Source organism: Chelonoidis abingdonii, chromosome 26 (genome assembly GCF_003597395.2).
Source record: "Chelonoidis abingdonii isolate Lonesome George chromosome 26, CheloAbing_2.0, whole genome shotgun sequence".
NCBI classification, from domain to species: domain Eukaryota; kingdom Metazoa; phylum Chordata; order Testudines; family Testudinidae; genus Chelonoidis; species Chelonoidis abingdonii.
In genome coordinates this window covers 1462545-1480302 of record NC_133794.1, presented here as the reverse complement: position 1 = coordinate 1480302, position 17758 = coordinate 1462545, and the positions used below count along the sequence as shown (strand labels likewise).

Genomic DNA, 17758 nt, shown 5'->3' with positions numbered 1-17758 from the left:
TTGCTTACAGGTGTGTCAGGGTTTCTAGTGCATTGGGGAAAGCAAACAGTGCAGGGGCCTATGCTGAACAGTCTCCCAACATTTTCACAGGGATTAAGTCCTGGCAAATTATTCCGTGCTGCGGTCCCTGGGAAGAGGGAGAGGTTTCTACCAGCATACGGATGCCGCCCTGACCCTGTGGAGCTTGCCTTGTCAGCAATGCATCGCCCCTACCCTCGCCGGTCACAGTGGCGCGGACGTTAGGCTGACTGGACAAGCCAATGGCTTCCCTATAAACTGCGAAGCGCATGCCATGCCTAGCAGAAACTTTTGAAGGATTACCGAGGCCGGATTCCCGACGGGACAGCACACATCATGGGCTTTCCCATCTAGGCAGATCGCATGCAGCTCTAACCCTCCTCGCTCCCAACATTCCATCTGAAACATAAAAGCTGCTTACGGAACCCGCTCCTCGCTTGTCCTCACAAGTACCGCTGCTGCACTGGTACTTCCTCCGTGGCTTGAGAAGCTTCTGGCTGCATGCCTCCTGGGACTCCGGGTGCTCCCCACCCCATTACCCCACTCTCAGTTTCCTCCCCTCCTCCTCCACCTACCGCCTCCCATCCCGCTGAAGTGTCCATCGTGGTCTCGCAGGATTGGCGTGGGTCACCCAACAAGTTATCGCGTCTCATCTTGTAACAACGGCAGGTTGTGGGGTATGCACCGGAGCGGGTTTCCCATCGGGCTTTGAATAGCCTCCGCGCATCCTTTACTGTTAACCCTGACTCAGCCGCGTCCCGGTCTGCCTTCCACCAAGCCTTGAATTGCCCATAGGTATCGTATTTCCGTGATCATTGCACTGCAAGCGTCCTTAGCATCCCCAACACTATGAGATCCAGCAACTCGCCATGCTCATACTGGGGGCTCGTTATGCGCGGTGAAGCATGTCACTGGAAGATTCACTGATGCACTCCACCGGCTGAGCAAAAGGAAGGGGATTTTTAAATTCTGGGCATTAAGGTGGCACTGAGGCCAGGCAGTAGAGTTCGAACTGATGAGTGGAGTGGTTGAGCAGCATTCTGAGAATCCGAATACCTCTGGAGGCCAATAACAGCACTTTGTTGGCCCACGGCGGAGCGCGTGCCATCACCAGCGCTGACACTCATTATTCCTTCAGCAGAGGTAGGACTGTAGCCCGCGTAGCCAGGGATGATACACGGCTGGTGTGCTTGCAAGTGTGGACGGTGAGTAAGTCTGCAGGCTGAAAGCCACACACGCGGATCAATTGCCAGGTAGCCAAGCTAAAGCTACAAAAGCGGTGGGTGAGATGGAAGACTTGGAGGGTAACATTCTGCTGCCACATGGAAGGGCGTCGGGCTGCCAGCAGAGCCTCAGCTCATCCTTGTGCACAGGTTTCGTGGCCGGTTACGCCAACAAGCTACAATCCAAACTGCAAAAATCAACCACGAACTCAAGCTGTGTCCAGACTGGAACCTATGGGGCAGCAGCCTGCAGAATCTGATGGATGAGTGTGTGTGTGAATGTGTGTGTGTATAGGTATTAGGTAAATGTGTGTGTATAAGGATTAAGATATTAGTTATTGGACATCAAATCAAACTGTTATATATTAAATGTGGCATCTTTGCTCTTGCCCCTGAAAATATCTGTAAATTAATTGTGTCTGTACAACACTGTGCCATAGGCGCCTACCCCTGGGTGTCAGCTGCTGGTACACCGACAGACCCATGGTGTCAGTGGGCGGATCGAACTTGGACCTCTAGATTAAATGGATGAGCCTTCCACTGCATGAGCAAAAAGCCATGTTCCTAACGTAGCTGTAGAGGCAACTCATGAATTCTCCAAAGTTGCTCCTAAATTGGGCCAGAACGCCGCACCAGGAGGTGTGATGGGTAGGTACACTTGGACTTGCAGAAAGTCTTGACAAGTCCTCTGCAAGAGCTCGACAAAGTAGCTGTCATCATGTATAACAGACAGCCTCATGGACTGGCAACGGCTGTTAAGGAAAGACAAGGGTAAGATAAATGGGCAGTGTTTCACAGTGAAAAGGGTATATGGGGGAAAGGGGGGGGGGGGGGCTGGACTAGATGCTCTCCTGAGGTCCCTTCCAATGCTGATACTCTATGATTTATTAGAATTGGAAAAGGTGCAGAGACAGATAATGATTAGGGGGATGGAGCAGCTTTTGTATGAGGAGAGATTAAAAAGACTCAGGGCTTGGCTACACTTGAAACTCCAAAGCGCTGCCGTGGGAGTGCTTTGAAGTGTGAGTGTGGTCACGGTGCCAGTGCTGGTAGAGAGCTCTCCCAGCGCTGCAGGTACCCCACCTCCCTGAGGGGCACTGTTTGCACTGGGGCTTTGCAGCGCTGTAACTTGCTGTGCTCAGGAGGGTGTTTTTCCGCACCCCGAGCGAGAAAGTTGCAGCCCTGTAAAGCGCCAGGGTAGCCAAGGCCTGGGACCGTTCGTGTAGAAAAGAGCCGACCGGGGGTATCGATGCACAGCCAGGAGCAGGGCGGAGAGACTGAATATTTGCCTTGTTGCGTAACACGAGAGCCAGGGGTCACGGGATGAAACGAACACGCGAACGGAAGGAGCTTCCCCGCCCGCCGCCTGCGGAACTCCCTGCCGGGCGCTGGGACTGGGCTCAGGGCAGACCCAGCTCAGCCCCCGGCCGGGTCCGGCCGGGGCTGCTGGGTGGGCGCCCCCGGCTGCCAGCAGCCCTCCCCCTCCCCCATGGCCATCGCCATGGCCCAGCCTGGCCCTTCTGCGGCTCTGATCCTGCCCGCGAGCGCCTGCGCCTGCCAGCACTCAAGATGGCGTCCCGTTGCCTCCCAGCCCAACGGTCTCTTTCTTTGCCACCATTCAAGATGGCGTCTCACCCTGGCTTCGCGCGCCCTTCGCCGCGCCCGCACTCAAGATGGCACCTCTACCCTCCCAGGAAACCAGTGAAAGAGCGGGGTGACTGACAGCCGAGTCAACGCAATCAACAGGCCTCTTGCAAAGATCGACAGCTCCATCCGCCAATCAAATGCAAAATGTCTAACTGTACCGCCTTCTTCCGACGTCAGGCAACCCTCGGGCCTCGCGAAGACCAATGGAGTGGAGGGAGCGGCTCGAATGACGGGGCGGCGCGCCAATGGGGGCGGAAACGGAAGGAACGCTCTGTAGTCGCCCGGGGGAGGGCGAGCCGCGCGGGAGTCGGAGCCGGAGCGCGGCACCACGTGAGCGGCTTCCGGGAGCGAGAGGTGAGAGCGGCCGGGCGGGGAGGTCAGGCGAGCCCGGGGCTTGGCCTGCGGCCTGGTCCGGACCAGGGATCGGGACGCGTCTCCCCCGGCCCGGCCCTGCGGGGCTGCTCCCTGGCGCGGGGCCGGGCCGCGGAAGCGGGGGGCCGGTCCCGGAGATCGGGGGCTGCTGCCTGGCTCCCTCGCAGCCCCTCCCCCGCGTGTCCCCGGGCTCCAGGTGGCTGGTTTGCTCCCAGGCTGGGGGCTGGGCTCGATCCCCGACAGGAGCGACAATTGGGTGGCAAGTTTCGTGTCAGAGTTACCCCCACCCAGCTCTGCCGGTGCCCCCCTGTCCTGACTTGAGCCCCGGGTAGCCCAGCCTCGGCTCCCCAGCGGCTCTGTGGGTGCCCCTCCCAACCTGCAGCCCGCTGCTATTCCAGCTCTGGGCTCCCCCCAGCTCTGCCGGTGCCCCTCTGTCCTGACTTGCAGCTCCGGTTAGCCCAGCCTCGGCCAGGACCCCTCAATCCTCGCCTGTGCCCCCCTGGTATCCAGCCCTGTCCCCAGCTCTACCAGTGCCCCTCAGTCCCGACCTGCAGCCCCCTGCTATCTCAGTTTGGCTCCCCACCAGCTCTGCCAGTGATCCTCAGTCCTCACCTGCAGCCCCTGCTATCCCAGTCCTGTGGCTCCCCCACCTGATCTGCTAGTGTCCCTCAATCCTGACTTGCAGCCCCGGGTAGCCCAGCTTCGGCTCCCCAGCGGCTCTGTGGGTGCCCCTCCCAACCTGCAGCCCCCTGCTATTCCAGCCCTGGGCTCCCCAGGGCCCCAGCTCTGCCAGAGCCCCTCAATCCTGACTTGCAGCTCCGGTTAGCCCAGCCTCGGCCAGGGCCCCTTCAGTCCTCGCCTGTGCCCCCCTGGTATCCAGCCCTGTCCCCAGCTCTACCAGTGCCCCTCAATCCTGACATGCAGCCGCCTGCTGTTGCAGCTTGGCTCTCCCCCAGCTCTGCCAGTGCTCCTCAATCCTCACTTGTGGCGCCCTGGTATTCCAGCCCCCCCCCCCCCTCGCTCTACCAGTGACCCTCAATCCCGATCTGCAGCCCCCTGCTATCTCAGCTTGGCTCTCCACCAGCTCTGCCAGTGATCCTCAGTCCTCACCTGCAGCCCCTGCTATCCCAGTCCTGTGGCTCCTCCACCTGCTCTGCAAGTGCCCCTCAGTCCTGACCTGCAGCCCCCTGCTATTCCAGCTTGGCTCTCCCCCAGCTCTGCCAGTGCTCCTCAATCTACCCACTTGTGGTGCCCTGGTATTCCAGCCCTGCCCCCCACCAGCTCTACCAGTGACCCTCAATCCTTGCCCCTCAATCCCGACCTGCAACCCCCTGCTATCTCAGCTTGGCTCCCCACCAGCGATCCTCAATCCTCACCTGCAGCACCTGCTATCCCAGTCCTGTGGCTCCCCCACCTGCCCTGCTAGTGCCCCTCAATCCTGACCTGCAGCCTTCTGCTTGCCTTTCCCAGTCCTATCCCCCACCACCCTGCCCTGCTGGTGCCCCTCAATCCTGACCCGCAGCCCCCTGTTACCCCAGCCCCTGCTCTTCTGGTTCTCTTCAGTGCGGACCCGCATCCGCTGAGCACATCTTTTCCTCACAGAATGGCTGAGCAGGATGTGGAGAATGAGCTGCTGGATTATGAGGAGGACGAGGAGCCCCAGGTGGTCACGGATTCAGTGCCCCCTCCAGCAAAGAAGGACGTGAAAGGCTCCTACGTGTCCATCCACAGCTCGGGCTTCCGGGATTTCCTGCTCAAACCCGAGCTGCTGCGAGCCATCGTGGACTGTGGCTTTGAGCACCCATCTGAAGGTAGGAGCGGAGCCGAGGCCTCCGGCCCCCAGGAGCGCAACCCCCTTGCCAGCCCGCCTGGGAGGAGCTGCGGGCGGGGGCCGTAGAGAGCGGCGCTGCCTGGTGAGAGCTGCGGGGGGACGGGGGTGTTGGCAAGGAAGTGAGATCCTCGAGATCTGCCCTGCCAAGTGGGGGAAGTAGGGGCTTAGCAGGGAGTGCTCTGCCCTGGCAGTCTGTGCTGGCTCCAGTGCGGCACTAGGGAGTGCTGTTTTTCAGGGAGTGGGGCTCAGCAGGGGGTGCTCTCCCTCGCAGTCAGTACTGACCTCAGTGTGGCACTAGGGGACTCTGTGCTGCAGGGAGTGGGGTGGGACTCAGCAGGGGGTGCTCTCCCCTAGCAGTCAGTGCCGGTCCCAGTGCGACACTAGGGGGTGCTGTGCTGCAGGGAGTGGGGTGGGAGTAGGGGCGCTCTCCCTGGCAGTCAGTGCCGGTCCCAGTGCGACACTAGGGGGTGCTGTGCTGCAGGGAGTGGGGTGGGAGTAGGGATGCTCTCCCTGGCAGTCAGTGCTGGTCCTAGTGCGACACTAGGGAGCACTGTGCCCCTGGGAGTGGGGTCGGGCTCAATAGGTGGTGCTGACCCTAATGCCCCAGAGGCGGAGGGGGCTGGGGTTTAGTGGGTTAGAGCAGGGGGGCTGGGAGTCAGGACTCCTGGGTTCTATCCCCAGCTTTGCCTCGATCTGTTGTGCCCCGTGTAACTGCCGTGTGTCCGCCCTTGCTCCCACAGTGCAACACGAGTGCATCCCACAGGCCATCCTGGGCATGGATGTGCTGTGCCAGGCCAAGTCGGGCATGGGCAAGACGGCTGTCTTCGTGCTGGCCACGCTGCAGCAGATCGAGCCGGTGGATGGGCAGGTATGGGGTGAGGGGTGGTGTCCCTGTGTCTGGCTGGGCTGGGGAGGGGAGCAGGCATGCCCCCCCCCCCCCGAGTCCCCTCGCCTCTCTCTGCCCCACCCCACGTGGGAAGGGACCTGGGGTCACCTGCATGGCTGTGGGGTGGACTTGGCAAGGAGAACATAAGAATGGCCACATTGGGGTCCAGCTAGCCCAGAGGGTTGGCACCGGATGCCGTCAGAGGGAATGAGCAGAACAGGGCAATTAGCGAGTGATCCATCCCTTGGCAGCCAGTCCCAGGTTTAGGGACACCCAGAGCCTGGGGCTGCCTCCTTGACCATCTTGGCTCATAGCCGTTGCTGGACCAATCCTGCAGGAACTTAACTCCTTCTTTTGAGCCCATTTATACTTGTGGTTACCTCTTGCCTGCACTGTTGCTCATTAAGCAGACGAAGGCCACGCATGTTTCACAGCGAGGGGGGTTAACGCCAGGGGCAGGGCTGGATTCTCTGTGTCTCAATGCCTTGCCTGCGAGCCACCCTGGGGAAGGTGCCTTAGCCTGACGAGCTGTTGGGCTCAGTACAGGGGTGAGCCCGGGCCAGTTCCTGGCCGTGCTACATGAGCGGTTGGGTTTAATGGGCCCTTCTCGCCTGAAACTCCTGGGAAGTGGCTCCCTAGGAGGCTGGTTCTGGGTCCGCCCCTGGGGTGGACTGTGGGGTGCTGCTAATGCAGGAGGAGAATCCAGTGTGGATGGGGCCATGTGTTTCTCTGGCCCAGGCTAGGCTAGGGATCCGGGACAGGCTGCTGCTGAGACCCATCCCTTCTGCCTTCAAATCCGACTATGTGGCAGGGGTGGGGGTTGTGCTGGGCTGTGGGGGTGGCACCACCCCAGCGATGCTGGAGGGATCTTATTCATAAATGATCTGGAGAAAGGGGTAAACAGTGAGGTGGCGAAGTTGAGCAGTTTAGTATTGTCTGCAAAGATAGTTAAGACCAAAGCAGACCGTGAAGAACTTCAAAAACATCTCACAAAACTAAGTGACTGGGCAACAGTGAGACAAATGAAATGTAATGTGGATAAATGTGAAGTAACGCACGTTGGGAAAAACCCCAGCTATACATGCAATATGGTGGGGGCTCATTTAGCTACAACTAATCAGGAAAGAGATCATGGAGTCATTGTGGACAGTTCGCTGCAGATGTCCACGCAGTGTGCAGAGGCGGTGAAAAAAGCAAACTGGATGTTAGGAATCATTAAAAAGGGGATAGAGAATAAGATAGAGAATATCTTATTGCCCTTATATAAATCCATGGTACACCCGCATCTCGAATACTTTGTACAGATGTGGTCTCCTCATCTCAACAAAGATATACTGGCTTTAGAAAAGGTTCAGAGAAGGGCAACTAAAATGATTAGGGGTTTGGAGCGGGTCCCATATAAGGAGGCTAGGACTCTTCAGCTTGGAAAAGAGGAGAGTAAGTGGGGATATGATAGAGGTCTATAAAATCATGAGTGATGTGGAGAAAGTGGATAAGGAAAAGTTATTTACTTGTTCCCATAATACAAGAACTAGTAGGGGGGTTCAAAATGAAATGAATGGCGCAGCGTTTATAAAACAAATAAAAGGAATTATTCTTCACACAGCGCCAGCCAACTGTGGACTCCTTGCCTGAGGGTTGTGAAGTGGGGACTATAACAGGGTTTAAAAGAGACTGGATCAATCATGGAGGTTAAGTCGTTAATGGCTGTTAGCGGTGGGTAAGGAATGATGTCCCTAGCCTCGTTCAATCAGACGATGGAATGGATGGCAGGAGAGAGATGACTTGATCATTGCCTTTAGGTGTCACACTCCTCTGGGCACCTGTATTAGCCACTTGGACAGGATACTGGCTAGATGGACTTTGTCTGACCCGGGGTTCAAAATGAAATAATGGCAGCAGGTTTAAAAACAAATAAAAGGAAGTTATTCTTCACACAGCGCACAGCCAACCTGTGGAACTCCTTGCCTGAGGGTTGTGAAGCTGGACTATAACAGGGTTTAAAAGAGACTGGATAATTCATGGAGGTTAAGTCGTTAATGGCTGTTAGCAGGATGGGTAAGGAATGATGTCCCTAGCCTCGTTCATCAGACGATGGAATGGATGCAGAGAGAGATGACTTGATCATTGCCTTTAGGGTGTCACACTCCTCTGGGCACCTGTATTAGCCACTTGGACAGGATACTGGCTAGATGGACTTTGTCTGACCCTTCTTCACACAGCGCACAGCCAACCTGTGGAACTCCTTGCCTGAGGAGGTTGTGAAGGCTGGGACTATAACAGGGTTTAAAAGAGAACTGGATAAATTCATGGAGGTTAAGTCCGTTAATGGCTGTTAGCCAGGATGGGTAAGGAATGATGTCCCTAGCCTCTGTTCATCAGACGATGGAAATGGATGGCAGGAGAGAGATGACTTGATCATTGCCTTTTAGGTTCACTCCCTCTGGGGCACCTGGTATTAGCCACTGTTGGTAGACAGGATACTGGACTAGATGGACCTTTAGTCTGACCCGGTGCGGCCGTTCTTATGATCCCCAGAGCGGGTACAGACCGGGCAGCAGCAGGTTGGGCTCACTGTGTTGTGCCACCAATGCAGCCCCACAGCGAGGGTGCTGTGCTGATCTGAGAGCTGATCTGAGAGCTGGCGAACTCGCTGCATGTGAGCGCCCCGAAGCGCAGCCCTGGGCTGTTGCTGAGCCAGTGGGATGTGCCTTGGGAGCCTGCTTCCCCCAGCCATGCCCTGCTGCCCCCTGGCTGGGTGCGGGCGAGCGGGTTGGCCTGCCTGGGCACTGCTGCCATGTGTCTGGATCTCCAGTGATCCCTTTGCCCGGGGGGGCTGGCTCAGAGCCGCCAGCCTGGCACTGGGCTGGTGCTGTGATATCCCTTGTGGACTGGATCCTGCCCCGGGACAGCCTCCCAGTGGGCCGTGGCCACACGTGGGTCTGGGAGGATGTCACTCGGGCCACAGGCCCCTTGTTCCGGGCCCTGCTGGAGCTGGATGCCCATCCCCCGGGGCTGGCAGTCACCGAACTCTGATCCGCTGAGCCCGGGCCACTGGGGAGCAAGGGCTGCCCTGGAGCCATGCGCCAGAGCGACCCTGGCTAGCAATGAGGCCCGTCCCTGCTGTTGTAGGGGGCCAGTGTGCTGTACCCCAGAACTGGCTGCATTAGTGAGCTGTGGATCCTGTGGGGACAGCGCTCCTATACCGACAGGGGGCATGTCTGAGGCGATGGGGGGGTGGTGGTCTGGGAGTGGAGTAACTGACTCGACTGCACTGGGGCTGCAGTTGGGAACCAGCCTGTGTTGGGGGGAGATCCCCCCCTTTCCTGGGCCAGGAGAGCCCTTCAGGGGCTTTGGCCCTGCCCTGTCGGGTGGCAAGACCTCATCCTGGGCTTCAGGAGAAGGCTGGGTGGGGGTGTTTGCTGCTGCAGGATGGGGCAGTGCCATGGGAGGGGGCCTGGACCCTTGATGCTCTGGATTAGTCCGGTCTCCATGGGGGTGAGGGGATCTCTGAGAGCTCGAGGAAGAAGCAAAGATGGGGGGACCTGTTCTCTGGGATTTGGGGGAGTGGGCGGCTGTCCCTTGGTGGGGGTGTTGGGCTGTGTCCCGGGGGGGCAGGGTCTCTCGGGGCCCCGGGAGTGACCCTGTCTCTCTCCCCCGCCCCAGGTGTCGGTGCTGGTGATGTGCCACACGCGGGAGCTGGCGTTCCAGATCAGCAAGGAGTACGAGCGCTTCTCCAAGTACATGTCCAGCGTCAAGGTGAGCCTGGCCTCCCCGCGCTGCCCGGTGTCGAGGGGAACCCCCTCCCACGCACCCCTGATGCCCCCAGTGGAGTGAGGCTGACTCCCATGTGGAGACACGAGTGTTACTCAGTCTGGCTCTGGGGGGTGGAGAGTATCCCCCCATTCCAGGGGGCTAGACCTTGGAGACACAACCCCCCCCCCCCCCCCCGCCCCCCCCCCCCACCGCCCCGCCCTGCCAGCATGAGCCCCCTCAGCTGCTGCCCATATGACTGCACTGAGGGCCTGAAACTTGGAAGCTGCAAGGGTGAGTCTCCACCTCCTCCTTGCTCGTATGGGAGACCCAGAGAGTGGTTGGGGGTGGGTCAGGACTCCTGGGTTCTCTTCCAGCTCTGGGCGTCAGGACTTCTGAGTTCTAGTCTAGGCTCTGCCACTAAACTGTCCTTGGACAAGTTCTGTTCCCCTGCCTCAGTTTCCCCCAGTGGGACGGGGGGACGCTCCCGTAGCCTGGTGCTGGGGGTTCGCTGCCTGGCCACAGATCCTGCTGTTCCCCTGGCCGCCTGCAGGTGGGGGTGTTCTTCGGGGGCCTGTCCATCAAGAAGGACGAGGAGGTGCTGAAGAAGAACTGCCCCCACATCGTGGTGGGGACCCCGGGGCGCATCCTGGCCCTGGTGCGCAACAAGAGCCTCAACCTGCGCAGCGTCAAACACTTCGTGCTAGACGAGTGCGACAAGATGCTGGAGCAGCTTGGTGAGACTGGGGGAAGGGGGAGCTAGGGGGTGCTGGGGGATAACCTGCCTGGGGTATTTGAGGCCTAGGGGCTGTCTGCATCATCTGTCAGGACTCCTGGGTTCTGTTCCTTGGGAGGGGAGGGGAGTGGGGTCTAGTGGTTAGAGCAGGTGGGGTTGGGAGTCAGGGCTCTGGGTTCTGTTCCCTGGCATGGGAGGGGAGTGGGGTCTAGTGGTTAGAGCAGGTGGGGTTGGGAGTCAGGACTCCTGGGTTCTGTTCCCTGGCATGGGAGGGGAGTGGGGTCTAGTGGTTAGAGCAGGTGGGGTTGGGAGTCAGGACTCCTGGGTTCTGTTCCCTGGCATGGGAGGGGAGTGGGATCTAGTGATTAGAATGGGAGACTGGAGGGTGGGGGGCCATGGCTCTTGGGTTCTATCCCCACTCCCCTGCCAGTGCTGGGAATACATAACAGGCAATGAACCTTCTACAGCTGCCTGGGTCGAGAGCGTCTCCTTCCTCTGGGTCAAGGATGGTGCCAACTGGTTCTGCCCTAGGGATCCTGCCAGCATCAGACCAGGAGCTGCCTGATGCCAGGTGCTGCCCAGTCGTGGGGGCCCGGCTGTGTGTCCCTGGGTCCTACTGGTCTGAAGCCCAGGCCGGTGTGTCGGGGGTGTGACCCCAGGCCCTGGGGGAGTAGGGGAGCTGCAGGGGGATGCAGATACCCAGAGGGGTGGGAGAGGCTGACTGCAGGGGACTGGGATCAGACAGTCTGGGTTTAAGCCACCTGCTGCGGGGAGCGACTTGGGGGGAGGCACAGGCTCAGCTGGCTCTGATCTGGGTGGTGGCTGGAGCTGTGACCTCCTGGGCTGGTTCTGGGCCTGATTCCCAGAGTTGGGCCGGGGCCTTATTGTGAGCCCCCCCTCCCCTTCTCCGAGCATCCGCCCCAGCTGTCTCCAGTGCAGTGACCCCCTCCCTCCCCACAGACATGCGGCGGGACGTGCAGGAGATCTTCCGGCTGACGCCCCATGAGAAGCAGTGCATGATGTTCAGCGCCACCCTCAGCAAGGAGATCCGGCCTGTCTGCAGGAAGTTCATGCAGGACGTGAGTCGCCTCCCCTCCCCATCCCCTCCGCCACCTGGCCTGCCCCCCTCGTGGGCCTATCCCTGGCCTCGGCCCCTCACCCATTGTCACCTGGCCTGCCTCCCTGCCCCATACGCCCTGCTGTCCAGCCTGCCCCCCCGCCACTCAGCCGTTGTGGGCCTGCTCCCAGCCCCTCACCCGTTGTCACCTGGCCGACCCCCCCTGCCCCTCCCCCCCTGCTGTCCAGCCTGCCCCCCGGCCACTCAGCCCTTGTGGGCCTGCCTCCGGCCCCTCACCTGTTGTCATCTGCGCCTCCCCCCTCCCCCCCTGCTGTCCAGCCTGGCCACTCAGCCCTCGTGGGCCTGCCCCTGGCCCTGACCCCTCACCCGTTGTCACCTGGCCTGCCTCCCTGCCCCATACGCCCTGCTGTCCAGCCTGCCCCCCTGCCACTCAGCCCTTGTGGGCCTGCTCCAGGCCCCTCACTCGTTGTCACCTGGCCCGCCCCCCTGGCCCTCACCCCCTGCTGTCCAGCCTGCCCCCTGGCCACTCAGCCCTCGTGGGCTTGGTCCCTCCCCAGCCTGGACAGGAAAGTGACCCTCAATCCCTACCCCTGGCTGGGCTCAGCTCTGAGCAGCCCCATAGCCTCTGGGCCTGGCCGCCACCTACTCTCCCAGCGTCTGCTGGCTGGATGGGGGCACCCAGCCAGGTCGCCTGTTCTGGGCAGGAGGCAGTCTGGGAGGTATCAGCTGGTCTGGGGTTCCTGGCTGCCTCACGCAGGGTCCCTGGGACCCCAGCGTTTTCTGGGAGCGTCTGCTGCGGAGAAGCCTTCCCGGCTGTCGCCCCAGGCAGGAGCAGCACCAGGCTTTCTGGTGCCCTAGGCAGAACTTGGAGGGCAGCATTTTGTGCGCTCCCCACGGGGTGCAAGGGAGCTTCCAGTTCCACTCCCGTCGTGTCGCAGAAGGACCCTCCACCGAAATGCTGCAGGCGACAGCGGGAGTCATTGAGCTGCTCAGTTGCCTGCCGCCATTTTCCGCAGCACGTTGGCAGGTCCTTCTTCGGCGGCACGACAGGAGCAGAACCGGAAGCTCCCGTGCACCCCGTGAGGAGCACACAAAATGCCACCCCCCGAATCCTGGCGCCCTAGGCGACCGTCTAGGGTCACCTAATGGAAGCACCAGCCCTGGCCCCAGGCCCTGGCACAAGGAGGGTTGGCAGCCCTATGCCCTGGCACATCTATAGCCTGGATGAGGCAGATGATGCTGTGGGGGTGTTGCTGACCCATGCTGGAAGTGGAGCTTTGACTCCCTCTGGTGGCTGGGTGGTGTGTGGAGGGTACGGGTCTACAACAGCTGCTGTCGAAGGGAGCTCCTCCCCTGGCTCAAGTGGTGGAGCCCCTGCTATATTGCTGGGGGCGGGGGCGGGATCGGCTCACCGGGGCTGGGTTGAAGCCCCTTTGGCAGCGAGGAGGTGTCACTGAGCTGCTGTGCCCCGCTCCCCCACCAGCCCATGGAGGTGTTTGTGGACGATGAGACCAAGCTGACGCTGCACGGCCTGCAGCAATACTATGTCAAGCTGAAGGACAGTGAGAAGAACCGCAAGCTCTTCGACCTGCTCGATGTGCTGGAGTTCAACCAGGTGTGTGTGTGTTGGGGGGGGTGCCTGGGTCCCACCCCCACTCTAGGAGAGGAGTCGGGGGTTGGGAGCAGGACTCCTGGGTTCTGGCTGTGACGTGGGCCAGGCTATGGATCCTTGCCCAAGCCACCCGGAGGGCTAGGCCCCTGTGAGATCCGGGAGGAGGAGCCCTGCTTGGTTCAGGGGGTGGGGGTGCAGAGGTCTCCACTGCCGTACTGTGTGTGTTTGTGTGTGGGGCAGGGGGGATGACACCTCCAGATGGGAGACCAGGGCAGAGGTGCAGGATTGACCTGGGGGGTCTGAGCCCAAGATCTGGGGGCTGGGCCAGGCTGAGGTTGAACAGCTGGTGTCCTCTCCCCGGTGCTGATGGGGTGGGGGCAGGTGGGGGTGGAGCTGTCTGACAAGGTGGGGGGGCTGCGTGCTAACCCTCCGTCCCTCCCCCAGGTGGTGATCTTCGTCAAGTCGGTGCAGCGCTGCATGGCACTGGCCCAGCTGCTGGTGGAGCAGAACTTCCCAGCCATCGCCATCCACCGGGGCATGTCGCAGGAGGAGAGGTGAGGACTGGGGGGAGGGGCTGGGCGGGCCCTGGCCTGGGAGTGATGTTGGGTCTCATTGACCTGATTCGTGCTGGCACCAGGCTGAGAAGGGAGCAGAACCTAGTGCTTGGAGCAGGGTTGGGGTCTCAGGTATGATTCTCCCCCAGGCTGTCCCGGTACCAGCAGTTCAAGGATTTCCAGCGCCGCATCCTGGTGGCCACCAACCTGTTCGGGCGGGGGATGGACATCGAGCGTGTCAACATAGTCTTCAACTACGACATGCCTGAGGACTCGGACACGTACCTGCACCGGGTGAGCGCTGCTGCTGGGGAGACCCCGGCCTGGGTTCTTACTCTGCACCCTCTGACCCAGGGAGAGCCGGGCCCTGCAGGGCCTGATCCTCTGGCTGCTGGCCCAGGCACATCATGGGCATTGGGGGGGAGCCTCAGTCCCCCAGGCTCTGCCCAACATTGGGAGCCCAGCACCCCAGGCCTGGCTGCTGTTACTGGAGCAAGTGGTTGAGACTGAGGTGCTGTGTGCCGTGGCTGGCAGGCAGTGTGGCCATGACGACCCAGGGATGGGTTTGATCTGGGCCTGTTGGGATGTGGGGGGCTCTTTAATCATCAGGCAGGGATATTGCTTGGCAAGTGGCCCCTGCTGATGCCCCCGTGGGGTTGAGAGGCCAAGTCTGGGGGTCTCAGAACCACCCCAGCCAGGTGCTCCGTCTTCAGGCCTCTTGCCCTCCCACTCCTGCGCTGGGCTCCAGGAGGAGCTCCCAGCAGGAACCCAGGAGTCCAGTGCCCTGCCAGCCCCATAGTGTGCCTGTCACATGGTGCTGGTGGGCGTGGCTCCAGGAGGCCTGTCCCCGCTGACAGCCCTTCCTCGCTCATTGCAGGTGGCGCGTGCCGGGCGCTTCGGCACAAAGGGCCTGGCCATCACCTTCGTGTCGGATGAGGGCGACGCCAAGATCCTCAACGAGGTGCAGGATCGCTTCGAGGTGAACGTGGCTGAGCTGCCTGAGGAGATCGACATTTCCACGTACAGTACGTACCCACTGGGGCAGCCCTCTGCCCTTCGCCCTCCCCCCAGAGAGGCGCTGTGGGGCTTCGGCCCAAATCCTGACTTTCTGGGGGACATCCCAGTTGGGGAGCCCCATGCCCCCAGGGCGCCCTGGTGCCATGGTGATGGGCCTGTAGATTACACTCAGCGTGGGGTGGGGCCTCTGCTGATCTCTGTGCTTGTGCATTGGTAGCAGCCACCGACACCTCCCCCAATGGCCTCTGCCCCTGTGACTGTAGAGGTGGCTGCTCTGGGGGCCACAGCTCAGTGGTGGCGCCCCCTAGTGGTGATGGTGGGAAGTGAGTCTGAGTCAGGTCACAGTGAAGAACTGAATGGGGTGGGGGAGCCCTCTGGTGGCAGGCGTGGGATTAACAGCCTCTTTCTCTTGCAGTTGAACAGAGCCGATAACCGGATCGGACTCCCCTGCCCAGAACCAGCCCGGCTGCTCTTTTTAACCCTTTCTAAGCCAGATCACGGGTATTTCATTTTTTACGCAGTTTTTAAACCTGTAGATGTGTGTGTGTAAGAGTGTCTCAAATAAACTTTTTATTACCAAGTGCCTGTGGTGGAGTTTTAGCTTCTTGATGGGCTCAATGAGATTTAAATTTGTTGTGTGTGTGTGTAATGGCACCCTGCACTGGAGGTTCTAATTAATTTTTTTTAAATGCCTTGTCTGATACTGTATATCTGGACTGGGCTGGAAAGTGGCTGGAGCTGTTCACAATAGCTGTGTCCCACCCCAGAGATGGCTGCATCTATCTGTGTGATTTAAAACCGTTTCAAAGTATTGTATGTTCTGTCTCCCTGAGACACTGGGACTCAGGACTCCTGGGTTCCATCCCGCATCGAGGGGAAGTAGGGTGTCGTGTAGGACATACTCACAGGACGGAGGACGCTATCCTAGGAAGCAGTGATGCTGGAAAAGATTTGGGGTTGTGGTGGATAATCAGCTGAAGATGAGCTCCCACAACAATGCTGTAGGTAAAGGATGCGTGAAGAGGGGAAGCTAAGGCAGGAACAGGGAGGTTATTTTACTCTGTATCTGGCACTGGTCTGAGTGCCGCTTAACTAGTGTCCAGTTCTGGTGTCCCCACTTCTGGACAGATGCTGATAAATTGGAGAGAGGCCAGAAGGCCCGTGAGGATTCGCAAACCTGCCCGGTAGTGACAGACTCCAGGAACTCAATTGGATTAGCAGAGAGACAGGGAAGGGGTGACTTGGTCAGTCTATAGGGACTCTGATAATGGGCTCTTCAGTCAAGCAGCCAAAGGGCTGGAAGCGAGACCCTCACACTGGAAATTGGCAGGGAGGGTAAATTAACCCTGGGACAGCTTCCCCGGGAGTGTGGTGGATTCTCAGCCCTGGCCCTTTCCAAATGGAGCTGGGATGTTCTGCTCTCCGTGGAGCAGGAGTTAATCCAGAGAGGGCGGGGGCCTGCTCCCCAGCTGGCTGGACTCAAAGAGGATCACCGTGGGCCCAGCAGCCCTTAGAACGTGTCATCTAGAGGGTTAGAGCAGCAGGGGCTGGGAGTCAGGACTCTTGGGTTCTCTCCAGCCACCACACACGTGGCTCCTCGAAGCAGCTGTTTTTGTCCCAAAACTTAATATTTTAATAACTTTAAAAAGATCATTTTAAAAAAAACTGTCACCAGTGACACACAGACAGCCGAGCCCTGGGGGCCATCGCAGGCTGGGGCCACTTGCCTCCTTTAGCTCAGGCCGTGTCGTACCGTCATGGAAGCCAAGGGCGGTGGCTGATGCTGCAGTCCCTGTGGGAGGGACGGGGTCCTCTTGGGGGTGGGTTCATCACTGCTGGCTGGATTCATCTCCACTGCCCGCCCTCAGCCAGGCCCAGCATCGCACCACTGCCGGGGCCAGGGACCCGTTCGTACCGAAGGGAAAGGGGCCCCCTGTGGCCAGAGTACGTGGCATCGGAGCTGAGCGGCTGCCCTGCTGGCCGTTGCTATTGCTGGTGATGCTGGCAGCGCGCAGGCCTGGAGCTAGTGAGCGCCCAGCGGGTGGGGGCAGCTGGGCAGCGTAACAGTTCCACTGGGCAACCGTTGAAGCAGCTGCATGAGTCCAGGTGCGTGGTGGGTCTCTGCTCATGGGCAGGGCCAGGCCAGGGGCAGGGGGCCGGGTTTTCTCATGTGCAAAGCTGCAGTGTCCAGAAATGGGCTGAGTGCAAGAGTGCTACAACCCTGACTCCTGCGATGGCTGGAGCCCCTGCTGGAAAGAGGGGAGGGGTTAGAGCAGGACTGGACCCCCACTGGCCCCTCCCCCCAGGCTGGTCACTAGTGGCTCCTCTTTCTGGCCTCTAATTCCTTGTCGGCCCAGCTCTGCCTCGTTTCTCTTCTAACACCCACCTACACCCTGGGCAGGAGGCAGTGAGGACTTGCTGGGTGGGGTCTGGCCCTGGGGGCCAGAGCAGGGGGAGCCGGCGGTGGAGGTTGAGGCGGGGAAAAGCTGCAGGGCAGAAGGCTCCTGTGCTGTTGTGGAGCCTTGTCTCCCCACTTACCCGCGTGGTGGTCAAGCTGGAGAACTCGGAGGACTTGGCTGCTCTCTTGAGGCCACCGCAACTCAGCCACCTGCGGTACTCATCCCTCACCTGGCAGGAGAGAGAAGAGGGCTGGTCACCCCACGGCACAGGGAGCTCGTGGGGGTGGGGCTTCAGCTGTAGGGAGATAAGGGCCCAGATCTGGCTGGGAGGGGGGAGCTCTCTGCTGCCCCAGCCCCTCCCAGCAGAGTGCACATGGGGGTGGGGGCGCTGTGGGGCAGGAGTGCTGGCTGGTGGGGGGGGGAGCCCCCAGTAGGGTCCTGTGGAGCAGGGGGTGAATGCTGGCTGTGGAAGGAGCCTGGAGGTGTGGCACTGGGGGGGCAGGGTATGAGTGCCAGCTGTGGGGGTGCCTGGGAGGGTACTGGGGGCAGGGGTTGAGCGCTGGCTGTGGAAGGAGCCCCGTGGAGGGTTGAGCGCTGGCTGTGGGAGGCGCTGGGGGTGGTTAAGCACTGGC

At 60.3% G+C, this 17758-nt stretch overlaps 3 protein-coding genes across 7 annotated transcripts in view; 1 reads left to right on the top strand and 2 right to left on the bottom strand.

The window, feature by feature from the left end:
* The first annotated feature begins 3147 nt into the window (after positions 1-3147).
* DDX39A (DExD-box helicase 39A) lies at positions 3148-15308 on the top strand. 3 transcript variants are annotated; one of them, XM_032781413.2, is made up of 11 exons: positions 3148-3242; positions 4799-5071; positions 5832-5959; positions 9644-9736; positions 10284-10467; positions 11427-11545; positions 13028-13159; positions 13601-13710; positions 13860-14004; positions 14588-14735; positions 15143-15308. In XM_032781413.2, exons 2-11 carry the CDS (start codon positions 4864-4866, stop codon positions 15157-15159), a joined length of 1284 nt encoding a protein of 427 aa, XP_032637304.1. In that variant the 5' UTR covers positions 3148-3242; positions 4799-4863; the 3' UTR covers positions 15160-15308. The 3 variants fall into 3 exon arrangements, with proteins under 3 accessions (XP_032637304.1, XP_032637305.1, XP_074917067.1); XM_032781414.1 differs by having other exon boundaries at positions 3152-3242; positions 4863-5071; XM_075060966.1 differs by lacking the exons at positions 3148-3242; positions 4799-5071 and adding an exon at positions 5078-5173.
* Positions 15309-16176: 868 nt separating this feature from the next.
* ADGRE5 (adhesion G protein-coupled receptor E5) overlaps positions 16177-17758 on the bottom strand; it is a 113086-nt gene continuing 111504 nt past the window's right edge. The window contains exons 19-20 of one of the 3 annotated variants that reach the window (XM_075060961.1): positions 17266-17335; positions 16177-16976 (exon numbers count right to left, since the gene is read on the bottom strand). In XM_075060961.1, coding sequence (XP_074917062.1) covers positions 16941-16976; positions 17266-17335 — 106 coding nt within the window. In that variant the 3' untranslated portion in view covers positions 16177-16940. Of the gene's footprint in view, positions 16977-17265; positions 17356-17758 lie in introns of all 3 variants that reach the window. The other 2 variants (XM_075060960.1, XM_075060963.1) reach the window with 2 other exon arrangements.
* Positions 17381-17758, bottom strand: part of LOC116825400 (adhesion G protein-coupled receptor E5-like) — a 57966-nt gene continuing 57588 nt past the window's right edge. Inside the window, exon 16 of the mRNA XM_075061201.1 lies at positions 17381-17421. Coding sequence (XP_074917302.1) covers positions 17381-17421 — 41 coding nt within the window. The remainder of the gene's footprint in view (positions 17422-17758) is intronic.

Excerpts from the sequence above, each read along its gene's own strand:
- DDX39A (XM_032781413.2), top strand. The coding sequence starts at position 4,864 with ATGGCTGAGCAGGATGTGGAGAATGAGCTGCTGGATTATGAGGAGGAC. Across the intron at positions 5,960-9,643 it reads TCGAGCCGGTGGATGGGCAG|GTGTCGGTGCTGGTGATGTG; the intron begins GTATGGGGTGAG and ends CCCCCGCCCCAG. Across the intron at positions 10,468-11,426 it reads CAAGATGCTGGAGCAGCTTG|ACATGCGGCGGGACGTGCAG; the intron begins GTGAGACTGGGG and ends CCCTCCCCACAG.